The 19,439-nt window shown below is 43.0% G+C and overlaps 2 protein-coding genes across 2 annotated transcripts; one reads left to right on the top strand and one right to left on the bottom strand.

Moving 5' to 3' along the window:
- Positions 1-1,839: 1,839 nt before the first annotated feature.
- On the top strand, positions 1,840-5,759 carry fam78bb (family with sequence similarity 78 member Bb). Its single transcript, XM_024004257.1, has 2 exons — positions 1,840-3,184; positions 4,059-5,759. Exons 1-2 carry the CDS (start codon positions 2,922-2,924, stop codon positions 4,579-4,581), a joined length of 786 nt encoding a protein of 261 aa, XP_023860025.1. The 5' UTR covers positions 1,840-2,921; the 3' UTR covers positions 4,582-5,759.
- Positions 5,760-6,037: 278 nt separating this feature from the next.
- On the bottom strand, positions 6,038-19,142 carry slc35a3a (solute carrier family 35 member A3a). The gene is made up of 8 exons (XM_024004254.2): positions 18,757-19,142; positions 17,972-18,184; positions 17,648-17,802; positions 12,484-12,606; positions 12,200-12,374; positions 11,537-11,655; positions 7,350-7,483; positions 6,038-7,238 (listed from the first exon to the last, which is right to left on the bottom strand). Exons 2-8 carry the CDS (start codon positions 18,159-18,161, stop codon positions 7,148-7,150), a joined length of 987 nt encoding a protein of 328 aa, XP_023860022.1. The 5' UTR covers positions 18,162-18,184; positions 18,757-19,142; the 3' UTR covers positions 6,038-7,147.
- Between the last annotated feature and the right edge of the window lie 297 nt (positions 19,143-19,439).

Raw genomic sequence — 19,439 nt, 5'->3', positions numbered from 1 at the left:
ACATAAATGAATTTATTGTTTATACAAAGACGAACACGAAAACACTTGGAAAATTACAAAATAAGAAAACGACGTAGACGAAACACTGAACATGGAACTTACATAACTACACGCAGAACTCACGGACAGGAACAGACTACATCAAACGAATGAACAGCCAAAACAGTCCCGTGTGGTGCACAGACACGAAAGACACAGGAGACAATCACCCACAAACAAACAGTCGTGAACAGCCAACCTATATATGGTTCTCAATCAGAGGAAAACGTCAAACACCTGTCTCTGATTGAGAACCATATAAGGCTGATTACAAGACCTAAACATAGAAACACAAAACATAGAAATGCCCACCCACACTCACGCCCTGACCAACTAACACATACAAAACAACAGAAAATAGGTCAGGAACGTGACACCCGCGTTTTGTATTCAAACTTTGTCATCAAAGCAAAGTCTGGCATTCTCTGGATTTATGGTGGGAACTCGGGGGAAAAAACACACAGCCATTCCATTGAATAGCAGGCTACTGGTTGCTGTGCACTGCTTGCAGTTAGCCACTGATTCCTTCCAAACGACTTGTTGAATTTGCGATTTCCAACTTGTTGCGCAATCTTTATGTCCAATGGCCGATGAGCACCGATACTTTTTATGTATAATTTATCTTCATTATTTCTCTTCATATGACAAGGATTAAAAGGATTTGCCAGTAAATTGTCAACTTGATTCATGATGATGAGTGCTAGCTGAGACTTTGAAAGTAAGATGTTGACATGATCAGTCCAATCAAAGCTACTGTACATATAACGTGATTTCATGTCATTTTATCTGTGGCCAATGACCTTGCGCCTTCTTGGAAGGGCACTTGTAATATAACTATATGGCAGGACCCAAAGGGCTGATATTTTGATGTCTACCTTTACTAAGGACATACACTTTGCGATAATGTAGTGTCCCCATGAGTGACAGAAAACTGAGCCAATCACAGCGCAATGCTCCTATTTTTTTGCTGGCTCCCCCACCACCACAGAAAACACTGAGCCAGGCTGAAACACCTGCATTTAGGAGCTGCCTTACTCAAGAAAACAAAAAATAGACTGTGTGTCTGCGGCTTTATTAATTCAATGATATATATATATGTTTTACCATGTTTGCAAACTGATATGTGACACGTATTAATGCCAAAATAACATGCAAAACAGGCAAGCCTTTTAGACTGATAGCCTCTCATTTCAAATGTTCACATACTTCCACAATTTTGGCCCACGGTTCATTTCCCTGCGCCCAGTCCTTCAAGTAGAAACACAACCTGTAGTATCATCAGGAACACGCAACAATTATTTTGTTAAAAGTAGGCCTACTCGGGGGCAGGAGTGATCTTTAACCAACTCCAAGGCAAATGGATCACTGAAGGATGACAGCAGAGTTCTAGTGTGTCATTAARGGAAGCTGCTTTGCTACTTCTGTCTACTGTACACATCAGATTCACTCGCAGAGCCGATCGCATATGTGATACCAAGTGGCATAAATGAACTGTAGAACCTCCTATTTACCTCCTTATTAGCTGAAAATGTGCAGCATTGTCTACTCATAATGCCACAATTAGCTTTGTTGATTTATTAGCTAAGGAAAAAACTCGACAGTGGTTCATCATCATGTCAAACAAAGATTAGTCTAGTGACGAAGGCTATATATTATTTTAGGCATTTAATCAGAAAAGTACTATTTATTTAGAAGAATGTCAAGCTTTCCTCGTATCTATTTTGATTTGCCCTAAAATCATATGATACAATTATGGCCGGATCTTATCAATTGTGCTGCCATCAAAGAATGGGGCTAGATTTGATAATAGCTTGCCATTGCATGATTGTGAATATGTCGCTCATAAAAAATTCAACCATCAATTGGTCTATTCTTATCACCAGGCAGACACTTGATGAATGTGAGTAGCCTAGTAGTCATAGGCTATAGCCGTTCAAGCCATGGAGGAAATGCACACTGTTAACGCCAAATAAAGGACTCCCGGCACTCCCACGCGCTCACTCTCCCTCTGCTGTTCATTGGTTCACTCAGCATCATCAGCACCAAGGAAGCTGAACAGCGCCAGACGATGCATCGCCTTGGGAGAGAAGAGTAGACAAGACAGCATCCTTAATGTGTCTATACGGGGATTTTATCAAGCCATGCAGCAACAATCCGATACACTGATTGTCGGATTGGATATAACTGTTGTCTATGATTTCTAGGTTCTTGAACCATTGTTTTTCACCCGCTGATTTATCGAAGCGCGAGTCTGTTGTTCAGCCAATTCTGCAGAGGAAGCGTTGAAAAAAAATGGGGGATCTCTGCATTGACCGTGTTTTATCCTTCGTTTTACACTCATGGTGAGGAATGCCTGGTGGTCTAGATTGTCATCGCTCGGATCAAGTGCGCCTCGTGAGCCGCATCATCATGCATCACGACAACCACCCGACTGGGCCATTGACACGATGCCTCTGAGTGTGCCGCTCTCCCCCGGCTTGTGACATGACAGCCCGGGGAAGAAAGAAGAGGATCAAACGGCACAGACCTGCAAGAGGACGTATGGATTTGAATCATTTTGAGGGGCTGGAGCCCACGGAAGCCCGGACTGCAAGAGAGGGCAGTGCCACGCAGACACGGATAGGCTACACCTGCAATCCGAGGCGTAGAGAGGATCCAATACCACCAATTGCTGTTATTTAATTAATCTGCTCCCCTATCCTAAGATTTGACCACCTATCTGTTTTATTTTTGTGCATAAATGTAAATGGTACTGATTGCCTTTTTGGATGCATACAATGCATTGACTAATGTGACATATTAAGCATATTGTTTGTAAGTCGATAGGACGTGACAGTGTTATCATCCTGTCTGTTCCAACTGACTAGAACCCTAACCTCATCATGGGCTGCATACAGAGCATCGCCTGTAAGTCGCGCATCAAACGCGAAAACATAGTGGTCTATGACGTTTCCGCAACTATCGATCACTCCCCAACAATCATTGAGGAGAACTCTCCTATAGTGTTGCGCTACAAGACGGCCTATTTCAAGGCCTCTGCACGGATAGTGATGCCCCCTATTCCCCGTAATGAGACTTGGGTGGTGGGTTGGATCCAGGCATGCACACAGATGGAATTCTACAACACCTACAATGACATTGGCATGTGAGTTGAGTTCTCCTCCAGGCTGCTGACTGACGCTCCCCAGCTGCTCCCACCTCCCTCTGCTGCTCTGTCACTTCTCTGGTGCTGTAGGAAGTGTGTGTGTTTTGTGTGGCATCAAAATTGACATGAATGCAATGCAACAGTTGATAAGTGGATATGTGTGAGTGCATGTGTAGCAGAGCATTTGTGCAAACAGAAGGTTAACTATGCACTCACCCTCCTTCATTCAAACCCCCACCAATTGATTCTGTTCCAATTGATTCTGTTCCTGTGACTTCACCATCAAAATAGAGATGACAGAGGAGCTAAACAACTGCTCCTAAACATACATTGTGTTCCCAGAAACGAGGGAGAGATAGATGCACTGACACACTCCCACGCTCCCTTCTCTCCAGGAGAGAATCACACACCCACTGACGAGCAACACACACAGCCTCCTCCAGCACTGCCTGGGGGTGTTTTTCTCTGGAGGAGGCATATGTGAGGAGGTGTTTAATCCTGACTGGGGATGGGGGGTCTAGGGGTGCAGCAGAAAAACATGGGGTACAAACAAATGGAGCTGATCTGAAGGGGAGAACATGGCATCAGGTCACACCCTCTCATTGGCCGAAAAACAGAAGATATTAATCCACTGACTCACTGACCCATCTATTATACATAGACTACAGTATGGAGCCCTGAGGCTAAAACCATTTATCAAACATCTTTTATGTATTTGTATGTCTTACTCTGTTATTTTTGAGAATGTCTAACACAGGCTCCCAAATGTAATGTGCTGTGTGAGACACCTAAAGCCCTTTGAATCTCCTTGTGACCCTACAGTTCGACACAGTGTTAATCCATGACCCACTAATAACTTGTTGTCCTCCTGCAGGTCTAGCTGGGAGCTACCAGAGCTGCGTGAGGGTCTTGTGAGGGCCATCAGTGACTCAGACGGGGTGAGCTACCCCTGGTACGGCAACACCACCGAGACGGTCACCCTGGCGGGGCCCACCTCCAAGCCCTTGCGCTTCACCGTCAGCATGAACGATAACTTCTACCCCAGTGTGACCTGGGCCGTGCCCATCAGCGACAGCAACCTGCCCCTGCTCACCCGCATTAAGAGGGACCAGAGCTTCACCACCTGGCTGGTGGCCCTCAACACAGCCACGCGGGAGAAGATCCTGCTGCAGACGGTCAAGTGGCGCATGAGGGTGGACATCCTGGTGGACCCCTCCATGCCCCTTGGCTCCAGAGCCACCCTGACGGGCCAGACACACCAGGAGCAGCCCCGCATCCTAACCCACATGGAGCCCATCCCCCCCAACGCCCTGGGGAGGCCCAATGCCAACGACGCCCAGGTGCTGATGTGGAGGCCCAGGAAGGGCCAACCCATGGTGGTCATCCCTCCTAAGTAGCAGAGAGAGGGAAGGGAGGTGTAACTAGGGCCCAGACATCCTGCCATGATGAGATCAATATGGACAGAGACTTGGGGGACAGCTGCCTTAAATCCCCACCACTGCCTTTGAGTAGGAAAAGAGGACTGCTGCCTGGACCAGGGCCTAAATACAGACCAGACCCACAGAGGGACCTCTGCCTTAATAACATCCTCTGTCCTGGAGAAGCAGAGAGGACTAGTCCTTTGTGAGTGTTTCAGGCCCAGCAGGGCTCAGAGTAGGCTACACTCTAGGGGAGCAGCCTGTAGCCTACTGCACACCATGCTGCCTCACCGAGATGAGAGCAGCCATCTTTAATCACAGACTGTTCTGGGTCTATGACAGTGATGTAGAGGATTGTGTCTCAAATGGCACCCCATTACCCTTTGGCTCTGGTTAAAGGTAATGCACAATGTGGAGAATGGGTGGCCATTTGAGACTAACCCAGGTGTGAGAGGCCCAGCAGTACATGTATGTGGTCTTATGGGTATAATACAGGTGAGATTGGGGAGTATAATGTATTTTATATGTAAGAACAAAGATTGTAGTACATTTAAATGCAGCCTTCATGCTCAGTACAGTTACAGACAAGGATGAATGTGTTACTGGGAGAAGGGGAAAACAGGCTCTCTATAGCCACCTACAGATTGGCCAATGAGAACAGCAGTGTGGGCCAGGCCAGGTATGATGTACAGAGAGGAGACAGAGTCTGAGAATGTAACAAAATGAACTCCCCGTGCTGCTCATTACTGAGGTGCAAACCATACTAGCCTTTACACTGATACACACACCCTCTGTGACTACACACGCATGCACACACACACATCCCCTCTGTGACTACACCCAAGCCATAATTCTATGAGGGACAAGTGGGTTGAATAGGATATTACAAATCAATTGTTTATATTGAAGGTCATATCACATACTGTGTATGGTAGACACTGTATGGTGACAAACGTCCATTGAGAGCCAGTCATTCACAGTGACAGATGTGCCTGAGAACAGAATGACTCGGACTGGAGGATGTACAGAACTGTACATTCAATCATATGTACAGTGGGACAACGTAGGCAGGTATTCCAAAGGGTTTCATAATRGATGGGTGGGAGATTTAGCATGCAAGCATTGTTTTTAATTCAATAAAATGAAGGTAAAACATGTTTGAGTGTTCTAAGAAAGTCTTTGAATGAATCTGCAAGTGTAATAGTTGTTCCCCTCAGTCGCACACTGCCAGTGTACACACGGCTGCTGCGTATTCATGTTTCAGTGTTGACAGAGGGTCCGTGGAATCAGTTCATCCTCTGAGCTATAGGTCTCATGCACAATATGCACTCAGAAGATGTATTACTGTCAGATATAATAGGGAGAGCATGAGTGTGACTGTGTTTGCATCTCTTGGATCAGAGCACTTGTAGAATTTCTAAATGACACACTCGTCTTTGATGTAGGAAACATTTTCTTTATGGACGTGCGTTCCTCATGATTGGTAAATACAGTAACAAAGTCATCCTTACCCGCTTCCCCAAATAACAAACAAATCAAGTGATGACAAAGAGAGGAAAAGTACAAGGGTCGTTTCACCAATTGGGTGCCTTTTGAGTAGTGTAACTTGGAAAACTTGGAAAAAAGAAGTTTGATTTCACGTAATTTTAACACTCTGTCAAAGACCACATGTTCAACTTAATAAAAACTAATTTTCCCATCTCAAAAAAATACTATAGTAAGGGCCAATTAAAGTAACAGGGTTGACGATTTAATCTTAAAAACAGCCATAAAACCCCTTGTGACAGAAAATGGCCAAAAAGAGTAGAACCAGCTTTTTTTACACTGTGGTTTGACTATTAGATGTTCAGTGTTTCTTTAAGTTCAGGTAACAGGGTTGACCTTAAAATTAGGGAAAGACGTAAATTAATAACTAATCACATTAAATAAATAATCATCTTTAGAAATACAGTATATACACAAAAGGGAACTTCAATTAATATAACAGACTTTTAAAAATATAATATTGGTGCCCCATGTTTACTTAAAATATCAAAGGGGCGCAAAAGGCACTCATTTCGTGGAACGACCCACAAACTGAGTTCTACAGCAGTGAGACAGCAACACAGTTCATCAGTATGTCTTCGGAGTCCAATACATCTGGACTATTGTCACAAGTCATGTGTGAACATTATGGTGTCTTTGTTTTACCCATCATCTTCATGATTGAGCTGATGACAGTAACATTAAGACAGTTTTGGCCCAGTGCGGTAAGCTGGCTGACCAGTACACTGCTCAGCTTGGTCATGACTCATGGGTCTATTTCTCATGGGTGTCTTTCTCTGTAGTGGTAACCATGGTGAGGAACAGCCTTGTCTGGCTACTTCCTGGTCACATTTCATAGTTGATGCACTTCATGGTGTCAGAGGCCCATCTCAATGCCACTAGTCTAGTGTCCTTCACTCCACTTCCCTCTTCCTCTCCACTTTCTTCTTCTCATCTCTCCTCATATCTTCTTTTACCTGACCTCTCTTTCGGTCCTCCTTTTTTCCCTCTGCGATGTCCCCTAGGCACGACTGGGATTGGGGGAGGGCTTGCCCTCGTAGCCATACAGGAAGGTGGCCACGATGACCAGCACTGCACCCATGAAGAACACACTGGAGAAGACACAAGACAAGACACAGCATTACGTGTCAGAGACAAGCGACATTCAATTAGGTAATTAAAATAACCCGGCTCAAGAGAGAATGTGTGTGTTGTGTGAGAACCTAGTTGGGTCGAAGTCCTGCAGCCAGAAGTAGGATATGAGTGTTGACAGAATGATAGAGAGTGACGTAGCGAAACCCTTCAGGATATTGTCTGCATACTTGATGACAGCTGCTATAACCAGCCCTCCTAGTGCCTAGAGAAACACACACCAGATATGGACTGGATGAGCAGTGGGCAAAGGGACACTATAATACTAATAAGCTCACAAAATTGGAACGAGATCAAGCAACAGCACCTTAGTCAAGAAGAGGCATGGCAATATTCATTCAACATGATTAACAGTGCAAGAATGTTCACTTAAAACTGTACAGTCGTGGCCAAAAGTTTTGAGAATGACAAATGTTAATTTTCACAAAGTCTGCTGCCTCAGTTTGTATGATGGCAATTTGCATATACTCCAGAATGTTATGAAGAGTGATCAGATGAATTGCAAAGTCCCTCTTTGCCATGCAAATGAACTGAATGCCCAAAAAACATTTCCACTGCATTTCAGCCCTGCCACAAAAGGACCAGCTGACATCATGTCAGGGATTCTCTCGTTAACACAGGTGTGAGTGTTGACGAGGACAAGGCTGGAGATCACTCGGTCATGCTGATTGAGTTCGAATAACAGACTGGAAGCTTCAAAAGGAGGGTGGTGCTTGGAATCATTGCTTTTCCTCTGTCAACCATGGTTACCTGCAAGGAAACACGTGCCGTCATCATTGCTATGCACAAAAAGGGCTTCACAGGCAAGGATATTGCTGCCAGATTGCACCTAAATAAACCATTTATCGGATCATCAAGAACTTCAAGGAGAGCGGTTCAATTGTTGTGAAGGCTTCAGGGCACCCAAGAAAGTCCAGCAAGTGCCAGGACCGTCTCCTAAAGTTGATTCTGCTGCGGGATCGAAGCACCACCAGTACAGAGATTGCTCAGGAATGGCAGCAGGCAGGTGTGAGTGCATCTGCACGCACAGTGAGTAGAGGTCGACCGATTAATCGGAATGGCCGATTAATTAGGGCTGATTTCAAGTTTTCATAACAATCGGTAATCTGCATTTTTGGACACCGATTGTGGACGTTACATAAAAAATAAACATTTTATTTAACTAGGCAAGTCAGTTAAGAACACTTTCTTATTTTCAATGACGACCTAGGAACGGTGGGTTAACTGCCTTGTTCAGGGGCAGAACGACAGATTTTTACCTTGTCAGCTCGGGGATTCGATCTTGCAACCTTCCGGTTACTAGTCCAACGCTCTAACCACCTGCCTTCCATTGCACTCCACGAGGAGCCTGCGTGGCAGGCTGACTACCTGTTACGCGAGTGCAGCTAGAAGCCAAGGTAAGTTGCTAGCTAGCATTAAACTTATCTTATAAAAAACAATCAACCTTAACATAATCACTAGTTAACTACACATGGTTGATGATATTACTAGTTTATGTAGCGTGTCCTGCATTGCATATAATCGATGCAGTGCCTGTTAATTTCTCATCAAATCACAGCCTACTGAGGATTTAACAAGCGCATTCGCGAAAAAAGCACTGTTGTTGCACCAATGTGTGCTTAACCATAAATATCAATGCCTTTAAATTCAATACACAAGTATATATTTTTAAACCTGCATATTTAGTTAATATGGCCTACTAACATGACTTTCTTTTAACTAGGGAAATTGTGTCACTTCTCTTGCGTTCCTTGCAAGCAGTCAGGGTATATGCAGCAGTTTGGGCCGCCTGGCTCGTTGTGAACTGTGTGAAGACCATTTATTCCTAACAAAGACCGTAATTAATTTGCCAGAATTGTACATAATTATGACATAACATTGAAGGCTGTACAATGTAACTGCAATATTTAGACTTAGGGATGCCACCCGTTAGATAAAATACAGAACGGTTCCGTATTTCACTGAAAGAATAAACGTTTTGTTTTCGAAATGATAGTTTCTGGATTTGACCATATTAATGACCTAAGGCTCGTATTTCTGTGTGTTATTATGTTATAATTAAGTCTATGATTTGATATTTGATAGAGCAGTCTGAGCGGTGGTAGGCAGAAGCAGGCTCGTAAGCATTCATTCAAACAGCACTTACGTGCGTTTGCCAGCAGCTCTTCGTTGTGCTTGCAAGCATTGAGCTGTTTATGACTTCAAGCCTATCAACTTCCGAGATTAGGCTGGTGGTACCGATGTGAAACGGCTAGCTAGTTAGTGGGGTACACGCTAAAGCGTTTCAATCGGTGACGGACTCGATCAGATCTTGAAGTACGCGTTAGGGCTTTCGATGTGTTCCGGTTCCAGTAGGGGCGAGGAGAGCGACGGAAGCTATAACTGTTACACTGGCAATACTAAAGTGCCTATAAGAACATCCAATAGTCAAGGTATATGAAATACATATGGTATAGAGATAAATAGTCCTATAATTCCTATAATAACTACAACCTAAAAACTTCTTACCTGGGAATATTGAAGACTCATGTTAAAAGGAACCACCAGCCTTTCATATGTTCTGAGCAAGAGAACTTAAACATTAGCTTTTTTACAATGGCACATATTGCACTTTTACTTTCTTCGCCAACACTTTGTTTTCGCATTATTTAAACAAATTGAACATGTTTATTTTGAGGCTAAATTTTATTTTATTGATGTATTATATTAAGTTAAAATAAGTGTTCATTCAGTATTGTTGTAATTGTCATTATTACAAATAAATAAATACAATTAAATTTAACAATCGGTATCGGGATTTGAAAAAATCATAATCGTTCGACTCTCAACAGTGAGGCAAAGAACTTTTGGAGGATGGCTCGGTGTCAAGAAGGGCAGCAAAGAAGCCACTTCTTCTCCAGGAAAAACATCAGGGACAGACTGATATTCTGCAAAAGGTACGGGATTGGACTGCTGAGGACTGGGGTAAAGTAACTTTCTCTGATGAATCCTCTTTCTGATTGTTTGGGGCATCCGGAAAAAAGCTTGTCCAGAGAAGACAAGGTGAGCGCTACCATCAGTCCTGTGTCATGCCAACAGTAAAGCATCCTGAGACCATTCATGTGTGGGGTTGCTTCTCAGCCAAGGGAGTGGGCTCACTCACAATTTTGCCTAAGAACACAGCCATGAATAAAGAATGGTACCAACACACCCTACGAGAGCAACTTCTCCCAACCATCCAGGAACAGTTTGGTGACGAACAATGCATTTTCCAGCATGATGGAGCACCCTGCCATAAGGCAAAAGTGATAACTAAGTGGCTCGGGGAACAAAACATTGATATTTTGGGTCCATGGTCAGGAAACTCCCCAGACCTTAATCCCATTGAGAACTTGTGGTCAATCCTCAAGAGGCGGGTGGACAAACAAAACCCCACAAATTCTGACAAACTCCAAGCATTGACTATGCAAGAATGGGCTGCCATCAGTCAAGATGTGGCCTAGAAGTTAATTGACAGCATGCCAGGACGGATTGCAGAGGTCTTGAAAAAGAAGGGTCAACACTGCAAATATTGACTCTTTGCATCAACTTTATGTAATTGTCAATAAAAGCTTTTGACACTTATGAAATGCTTGTAATTATACTTCAGCATTCCATAGTAAGAATCTGACAAAAATATCTGAAGACACTGAAGCAGTAAACCTTGTAGAAATTAATATTTGTGTCATTCTCAAGTTTTGGCAACGACTGGTTCTGACTTTTAAACTTGAAATATCCTTATTCCATGTTACTGAGGGAGAGAGGGGAAGCAGAATGTTTACATTCTGTCAGAACATGTTATTGTTAGGCATCATGTATCCTATGGAGAAAAGGGCCACAGTCTGGTACAAGTCAACAGGACAAACGTGAGTTGGGGAAGAGTGAGGAATTTGGGCCAAGGTCAGGTCAGGGCAGAAGAAGTGAGAAAGAACAGGCATCACTAAAGTCCTGTCGAGCAACAGAGATGTATTGGCTGTCCAGATGTGTGAGATGCCTCAGCATAGGAGTAAGGTTTAAATACCAGTGCTTGTGTAAATATGTCTTTATCTTATGCAGCGGTGTGACCCAGTGGGTGAATAAACTTGGTTTAATCTTTACTAGTCGTCCGTGAGTTTTACTCTGTTTATTTAGAATCTAACACAATTTCTTCACATTTGTAGCTTGTGAACTAACAGTACATACTGACTACATTTTACCTGCAGCTCACAGGTGAAGTAAAACAAATAATAGTGAGATGTACCTGCAGAGCCACCACTATCCAGGTGACTGTGTTGTATCCCTGGAACATGCCAGACTCTYGGACCCTCTCCCCATCGTACGCAAACATCCCCATCAGACCAAACACCAGGCCAAACATTCCTACACACAGACAAACAGGTCAGATGATATGAGTTTGAACCGAATATGAATGATAGGAAAATGGATTTAACGTAACCCTGCCAGCTTTCATCAAAAACAATAACCTGCAGTGATTGACTGAAAAAAACTGTCTACATCCATAGACATTAATGATAAAACACTAGTCTCATCCAATGTGTATGAGGATGAATGCAGCATTTTCTCGATGCAGAAACTCTATACAGAAAACTAGCACAAGTTCACACCAGGAAATTAATCACAGGAGAATTAACACACGCTTCACATGTTCAGCTGTAAAAAAAATATATATAATAATAATAATAAAATAAAAAATAAAAAAAATCAGCAGGAAGACTCATTTGGCACTGAGAGAAAAACGCAGGGTTTCAGTGAGGAGGAAGGAACACTAAAACGTCACTTCAAAGACACAGTACTAGAGCTCTGTCATAAATTATTTATTTGATAATAACAGAGTAATTCTGGGACAGAAAACTGGAACAAGTGCCCTTACAACCCTAGTATAGTAGAACCGTTTCATACTGACCCAGTTGGATGTTGCGGACCCAGACACTCTGTTTTGTCTCTTTGAGGATCTTCTCAAAGTAAACGCCAGCAAAGCCACTGGAGAAGCAGGCCACCAGCACCGCCGCCACGCCAACAAACTGGGACCCCGCAGACAGCTGCTCCTTCTCAGGGGCCCCAAGGGACTCAGAGGGCCACTAGACATTGGACACACACACACAAACATAAAGATACAAACACACTGGAGTGTGTAAAATGCAGGTTAATAAAAAAAGTGGATTGTAAAGGAGTTGGAGTAGAGTTTACCTGCACAAGTGCAACCCCAGCCATGAGGATGAGTAGGGAGAGCCACTGGTACACACCCAGTCTCCGGCCCAGCATGGACACTGAGAAGAGAGCTGTGGTAAGGATCTTCAGCTGGTAGGTCACCTGGTGGAGACAGACAAGGGGAAAACAGGGGACACCATTTAGAGACCATAAAAAGTATACTACCCCAGACTCTAATACAGTGCCTTCAGTATTCACACCCCTTGACTTTTTCCACATTGTGTTGTGTTACAGCCTGAACTGACTATTTGTCACTGGCCTACACACAATACCCCATAATGTCAAACAGGAATGATGTTTTTTTGAAATTGCAACAAATTAATTAAAAATGAAAAGCTGAAAGGAGTCAAATATTATTCAAACACACTTGTTATGGAGAAGCCTAAATTAGTTCAGGAGTAAAGATTTGCTTAACAAGTCACATAAGAAGTTGGATGGACTCACTCTGTGTGCAATAGTGTTTAACATGATTTTGAATGACTCTGTTTCCCCACACATAGACAATTATCTGTAAGGTTTCAAACAGATTCAACCAAAAAAGACCAGGTAGGTTTTCCAATGCCTCGCAATGAAGGGCACCTATTGGTAGACTGGTAAAAATAAAATAAAAAGCATACATTGAATATCCCTTTGAGCATGATGAAGTTATTAATTACACATTGGATGGTGTATCAATACACCCAGTCACTACAAGCATACCTAGTCAATCACCAAACATTTCTGTAAAGAACCCAATGATAAAGCCTTGTGTTCCGACATCTTTTTATTTAGTCTGGGGATGTTGGCGGTAGGTGCACCCGATTCAGCTGCCCTGCGCGCCAGGTAGGCAAATTGTTGCCATTTTGAACCATTACATGTGTCTGAAGGTACAAACTCTGCCTTCCCGATGTGCCCGGAGAGCAAATCAAGTGCATTATAGGCCTACCGCTGGCCAATCGGATGGCTCAGATGACAGTGTCTGCAGTAATTTAGCACGCATAAAAGAAAGCTACAGCAAAGTTGATACTGTGAGATTTTAAAACCATGACTAGAGACTGCCAACGAATACAGCAAAAAGCTGCTGTTTTTATGAGTRAGTTCATGTTTAAGTTCTTACTCAGCACTGTCAACACTTTATAAAAGTGTTAAATTAAATGCACATTCTTCCTATTCCACTGCGCTACAACAAGCACTGCAGCAGTAATACAGTGCATTCGGAAAGTATTCAGACCCCTTCCCTTTTTCTACATTTTGTTACGTTACAGCCTTATTCTAAAATGGATTAAATGAAAAACATCTCAATCTACACACAATACAGAAAAAAACTGAAATACCTTCAGACACTTTGCTAGGAGACTCAAAATTGAGCTCAGGTGCATCCTGTTTCCATTGATTATCCTTGAGATGTTTCTACAACTTGGAGTCTACCTGTGGTAAATTCAACTTATTGGACATGATTTGGAAAGGCACACGCCTGTCTATACAAGGTCCCACAGTTGACAATGCATGTCAGATCAAAATCCAAGCCATGAGGTCGAAGGAATTGTCCGTAGAGCTCCGAGACAGGATGGTGTCGAGGCACAGGTCTGGGGAAGGGTACCAAAACATTTCTGCAGCATTGAAGGTCCCTAAGAACACAGTGGCCTCCATCATTCTTAAATTGAAGATGTTTGGAACCACCAAGACTGTTTCTAGTGCTGGCAGCCCGGCCAAATTGAGGAAAATCGGGGGAGAAGGGCCTTGGTCAGAGAGATGACCAAGAACCCGATGGTCACTCTGACAGAGCTCCAGAGTTAATTTGTGGAGATGGGAGAACCTTCCAGAAGGACAAACATCTCTGCAGCACTCCACCAATCAGGCCTTTATGGTGAGTGGCCAGACGGAAGCCACTCCTCAGGAAAAGGCACATGACAGCCCGCTTGGAGTTTGCCAAAAGGCACCTAAAGGACTCTCAGAAACAAGATTCTCTGGTCTGATGAAACCAAGATTGAACTCTTTGGCCTGAATGCCAAGCGAAGCGTCTGAAGGAAACTTAGCACCACCCTACAGTGAAGCATTGTGGTGGCAGCATCATGCTGTGGGATGTTTTTCAGCAGCAGGGACTGGGAGACTAGTCAGGATCGAGGGAATCGGATAGATGAACAGAGCAAAGTACAGAGAGATCCTTGATGAAAACCTGCTCAGGACCTCGGACTGGGGCAAAGGTTCACCTTCCAACAAGACAACGACCCTAAGCACACAGCCAAGACAATGCAGGAGTGGCTTCGGGACAAGTCTGGCTGAGTGGCCCAGCCAGAGCCCAGACTTGAACCCGATCTAACATCTCTGGAGATACCTGAAAATAGCTGTGCAGCGACGCTCCCCATCCAACCTGACAGAGCTTGAGAGAATCTGCAGAGAAGAATGGGAGAATCTCCCCAAATACAGGTGTGCCAAGCTTGTAGCGTCATACCCAACAAGACTCTGGGCTATAATTGCTGCCAAAGGTGCTTCAACAAAGTACTGAGTAAAGGGTCTGAACACTTATGTTAAATGTATATTTCTGTTTTTATTTTTTAATACATTTGCAAAAATGTCTTAAAAAGCTGTTTTTGCTTTGTCATTATTGGGTATTCTGTGTAGATTGATGAGGAAAAAGAACAATTTAATAAATTTAAGAATAAGGCTGTAACGTGCCAAAATGTGGAAAAAGTCAAGGGGTCTGAATACTTATTTACATTGCATTCGGAAAGTAGGAAAGTCTATCGGCTTACGTTGTTGTTATTATTAGCGTCTTGTTTTTTTTTTTTATGTCGAGGAATATTTCCCTTTCCCTGTTCATAGGCGTAACATGAATTTGTGCATGAGGCAGAAATAATGAGATGCGACTTGAGTTTCGCCATCAGCTGGAAGACGGCGTCCCTTTTTGGTAAGGGAGAGCGGAAGGATGTTGAGGCGGACCCTCAGTCTGCTGCTCTCTCCCATTAGACTGACCATTAGATGCAGGCACCAGCAAAATACAAATGAAAAGCTATTTTTTATTTTTTTTATTTTTTAAAATGTATGCGCACTCAGCTGTGCCTCACAAGTAATACAGCAACGAATCTATTGCCAGTGTGATCATATAACCTACCTCAAATTTCGAAATATATATTTTTTAAATGGCCCAAACAACAATACATTGGTAGGGCAATTCAAGCAAAGCCAATATGCAGTGATAATGTATTGGGCCTATAGCTTACTACAACAACCTAATTGTTACAGTACTGTTTGTAATTGGTTAATATTGCATAGGCTAGATCTCAGCTTGCATTTTGACTCAAAAAGTGATCTTGACTGAGAAAACGTTGGTAGCACTTTTCTGAGCGTTTTCCCTGTTAACACTATCAACGTTTCCCTTTACTGCAGCAATTGTCATCGAATAAATGCAATATTAGCCACTTTCAAATGCAACATACCAAAACAAAACTAACTATGCACGAGATTTTGTTGTAGGCAGAATGCATGGGAGTAAGATTCCATATGCATTGACATATTCTACACAGACCAGTGCACCATAAACAATCAGCGCAGCAGTAGCCATATATGCAAATAGACCATTGTTATATATGGATGTGCCATTTACTTTGAACTGGACTGTATTTACAGCATGATCAGTCGTGAGTAGATGCTGCCTGTTTTGAGATCAGAGAGCTGCATGTAGCCACGTTCTATTAATATATTTAGCTATTTAGTGAGTTATTAGCCCAGTTACAGATCATTTGTAGTTAGCAATAGGGGGGTGATTGCTTCCTACAAGAGCACAAAATATGTACATTTCTAGACATCTTTGAAAAGCAAGTCAGATAAAGAGCTATTTTTTTGGCCTTAAAGGGGCAGTGTTGTATTTTGAGACAGGCTTGAATAAGCTAAGTAACCAATAGGCAGCGGGTAGCAAAATGTGTCTGATTGTCTGTAATAATGCGTTTTACTTTGTAAAGTGGGTTCTTGCACCAAATAACAATATTTTCAGTCACCTCCTTGTCTGAAGGTCAAGTGGATAAACAGGTTAATGTCAAGCCCTGCATGTTTCTTTCAAATGTCTCATGGAATGTAGGCTTACATTGAACACCACACATTGGCTGCTACTGTAGGCTGAATGATAGAACAGCTATTTCTATGTAAAAATGTTATGAGATGCATTTTCTCCATTGCTTTTTATGGTAGGCCAACATTATGATCAAATAGCCACATTAGCATTCTTGGCCACTGTTAAATCTAACTTAAAAGCAGGTACAGCCTCTGTGTGCTGGAAGTTGCACAGAATTTTCACAACGTTCAAGTTTGCACTCAGCAGACCTGAAATGTACTCAGTGAGTATTTTTTGGGACGGAATTCAAGCAAAGGGCAATCGAAGCTGTAGCTAAAAAGTAGTAAGTAGTTAAAAAGTTGCTAAAGTTGTCCGTGATGAGACTTGAACACGCAACCTTTAGTTTGCTAGATGTTCCAGTCCTTTCGTTTTTGCCTTAAGTTAGCATATGTCTTAGTTAACCATACCAAATGGAACATATCATACTAATTTGACTGTTCTGGATTTACAATTTCTATGTTATGTATAGTCTATGAGACTAGGCTGCATGTTATGGGTATGCTTGTAATTGGCAAGGACTAGGGAGTTTTTTTCAGATAAAAAGAAATGGGATAGAGCTAAGTACAGGCAAAATACTAGAGGAAAACCTGGTTCAGTCTGTTTTCCAACAGACAATGTGATAGAAATTCACCTTTCAGTAGGACAATAACCTAAAACACAAGAACAAATATACACTGGAGTAGCTTACCAAGACGACATTGAATGTTCCTGAGTGGCCTAGTTACAGTTTTGACTTAAATCGTCTTGAAAATCTATGGCAAGACTTGAAAATGGCTGTCTAGCAATGATGAACAACCAACTTGACAGACCTTGAATATATTGTACAATCCAGGAGCTCTTAGTCTTACCCAGAAAGAGTCACAGCTATAATCACTGCCAAAGGTGATTCTAACATGTATTGACTCATGGGTGTGAATACTTATGTAAATGAGGTATTTGTGCATTTCATTTTCAATACATTTGCAAACATGTCTAAAACAGGTTTTCACTTTGTCTTTAGGGGGCATTGTGTGTAGAGATGGTGAGAAAAACACACTCCATAACAGGTTGTTCTACCTGGTAGGTGGCAGCATCTAGGTTAGACAGAGCCACGTAGAGCAGGTTGTTCTGTAGGGTGTAGATCCCAGAAGGAATGGCCAACTTCAGGGTCTCAATAGGTTTGTGGGCTATCTCCTGCCTCAGAATACTGCTCAGAGCCCGAACACTGTAGCCTGTGCCATACAGGAGAGAGGTGTAGATAGAGGGAAAGTTAGATACCGAGATATAACTTGCATAACCCTTCCATGCGTCTTCCTCTAGGCCTAAATTTATACATAAACACAAAGTCTTATTTTCCTATAATGCAGATGGGAAGTAGACAGCTCTATCCAGACCACTCACTGTGCTCCTTGAAGACGAGCAGCAAACAGGTAATGATCTTCATGAACTCAGCCACCACCACAGCCGAGGAGGCCAGGTAGCGGTGACCGTCCCCCTGCAGGGTGCGGGAGTAGCGCATGGTCAGCACCAGAGAGGTGGTCTGGAACACCAGCACCCCCAGAGACAGGTACTTCAGCCTGGAGGATGCCATGTTGGGGACAGACGGGAGTCAGTCTGCAGGGAGAGGGGACAGTCTTCAAACATTCAAAGGAAGGACCGATGGGTCAAATGGCTGCAACTCTTGCTCCTGTGGTCTGGCACTGGAGACAAGCTTCAGTGGTTGTGAAGAAACATTTGCTCACACTGACACTGTAGCCCAGCAGCCAAGCTGGCCTCCGCCTGCTGGCTAACAAACAGCAACACACAATCCTCTCTTTGTCCATAAGATCAGGGGCACCAGCAAATGCCATACTGACAATTTCCTTGTCCATCAAAGACGAACTACCTTTCATTTGTAGTGTGAGAGGTGCGTTTGGACCTTCTCATGATTGGATAATCCCTTTCAATGAGGATTAGACAAAACAAGTCAGGCTACATTGAACAAATGACAGAAAGCTAACCATTCAATGATCAACTTAATACTTCAACTTTTAATTCAAAGCAAGTGACACATTCCAAGAAAGTTGGCTAGCTAGCTAGCGCAGGTGTCTAATCATTCATCAACAAGGAAGCAGGCAAGATAACGTTACGCTCGAGACACTGACCCAATCTCATACAGTTTGATAGTGCAAGACTAGTAGACCTACCTGGTAGCACTGGAAAGCTAGCTAGGTAATACAAAAGTTGTTGAACTTGAGCCGTAATTCTTCAAGCGAGAGCTATAGTGCTAGCTAATGAGCTCAGCTGTCTGTTAGTAGCTAGCCAGGTAAYTTATCCACAGTTCAAGTCCTCGCGTCCATTGACCCAGGCTGGCTAACAGCAACGGGATTCTACCATTGCCCCTTCATACCGATGTTGTTGTCCATAATGCCATAATTGTTGTCTGCGTTATGACAGTATATATTCTAAAGTTGCAACGACATAGCTAAGTCAAAAGCATTTCGTATGATTTTACTTCCTTGTAGAGTATTTTTGCTTCCTCATCTGCTCAGAACACCAAGAACTAACCTTCAGCCCGCTCTCTACTGCCGTCTGCTGGATGGGTTGACCATAGAAATAAAATTAATTATATCTCTATCCGGTGGACAGGTTTCTGCTGCAAACTGTGGTGGCATTGTTTGTGAGTTTTAGATGAAACGGCTCTTTACTATATGTAAGATTTCTGTCTAGGCATCATTCAAGTATGCTCATACTGGCAAGTAAGGTCACACGAAATGTGGTTTGAGGCAACTATGGTTTACATCCTGCGTGTTCCTCCTGGCTCCATTGGTAAAGTTATGGCTTCAATCCCCCCAGAGATCACATACAGTACAGTGAGTGCATACATTTA

The sequence above is a fragment of the Salvelinus sp. IW2-2015 genome, linkage group LG16 (genome assembly GCF_002910315.2).
Source record: "Salvelinus sp. IW2-2015 linkage group LG16, ASM291031v2, whole genome shotgun sequence".
Taxonomy (NCBI): domain Eukaryota; kingdom Metazoa; phylum Chordata; class Actinopteri; order Salmoniformes; family Salmonidae; genus Salvelinus; species Salvelinus sp. IW2-2015.
The sequence above is the reverse complement of the archived record's forward strand: the minus strand, read 5'-3'. Positions and strand labels throughout refer to the sequence as shown.

Bases quoted from the DNA above. Each gene is read 5' to 3' on its own strand.
- fam78bb (XM_024004257.1), top strand. From the start codon at position 2,922: ATGGGCTGCATACAGAGCATCGCCTGTAAGTCGCGCATCAAACGCGAA. The intron at 3,185-4,058 runs GTGAGTTGAGTT...GTCCTCCTGCAG, and splicing joins ACCTACAATGACATTGGCAT to GTCTAGCTGGGAGCTACCAG.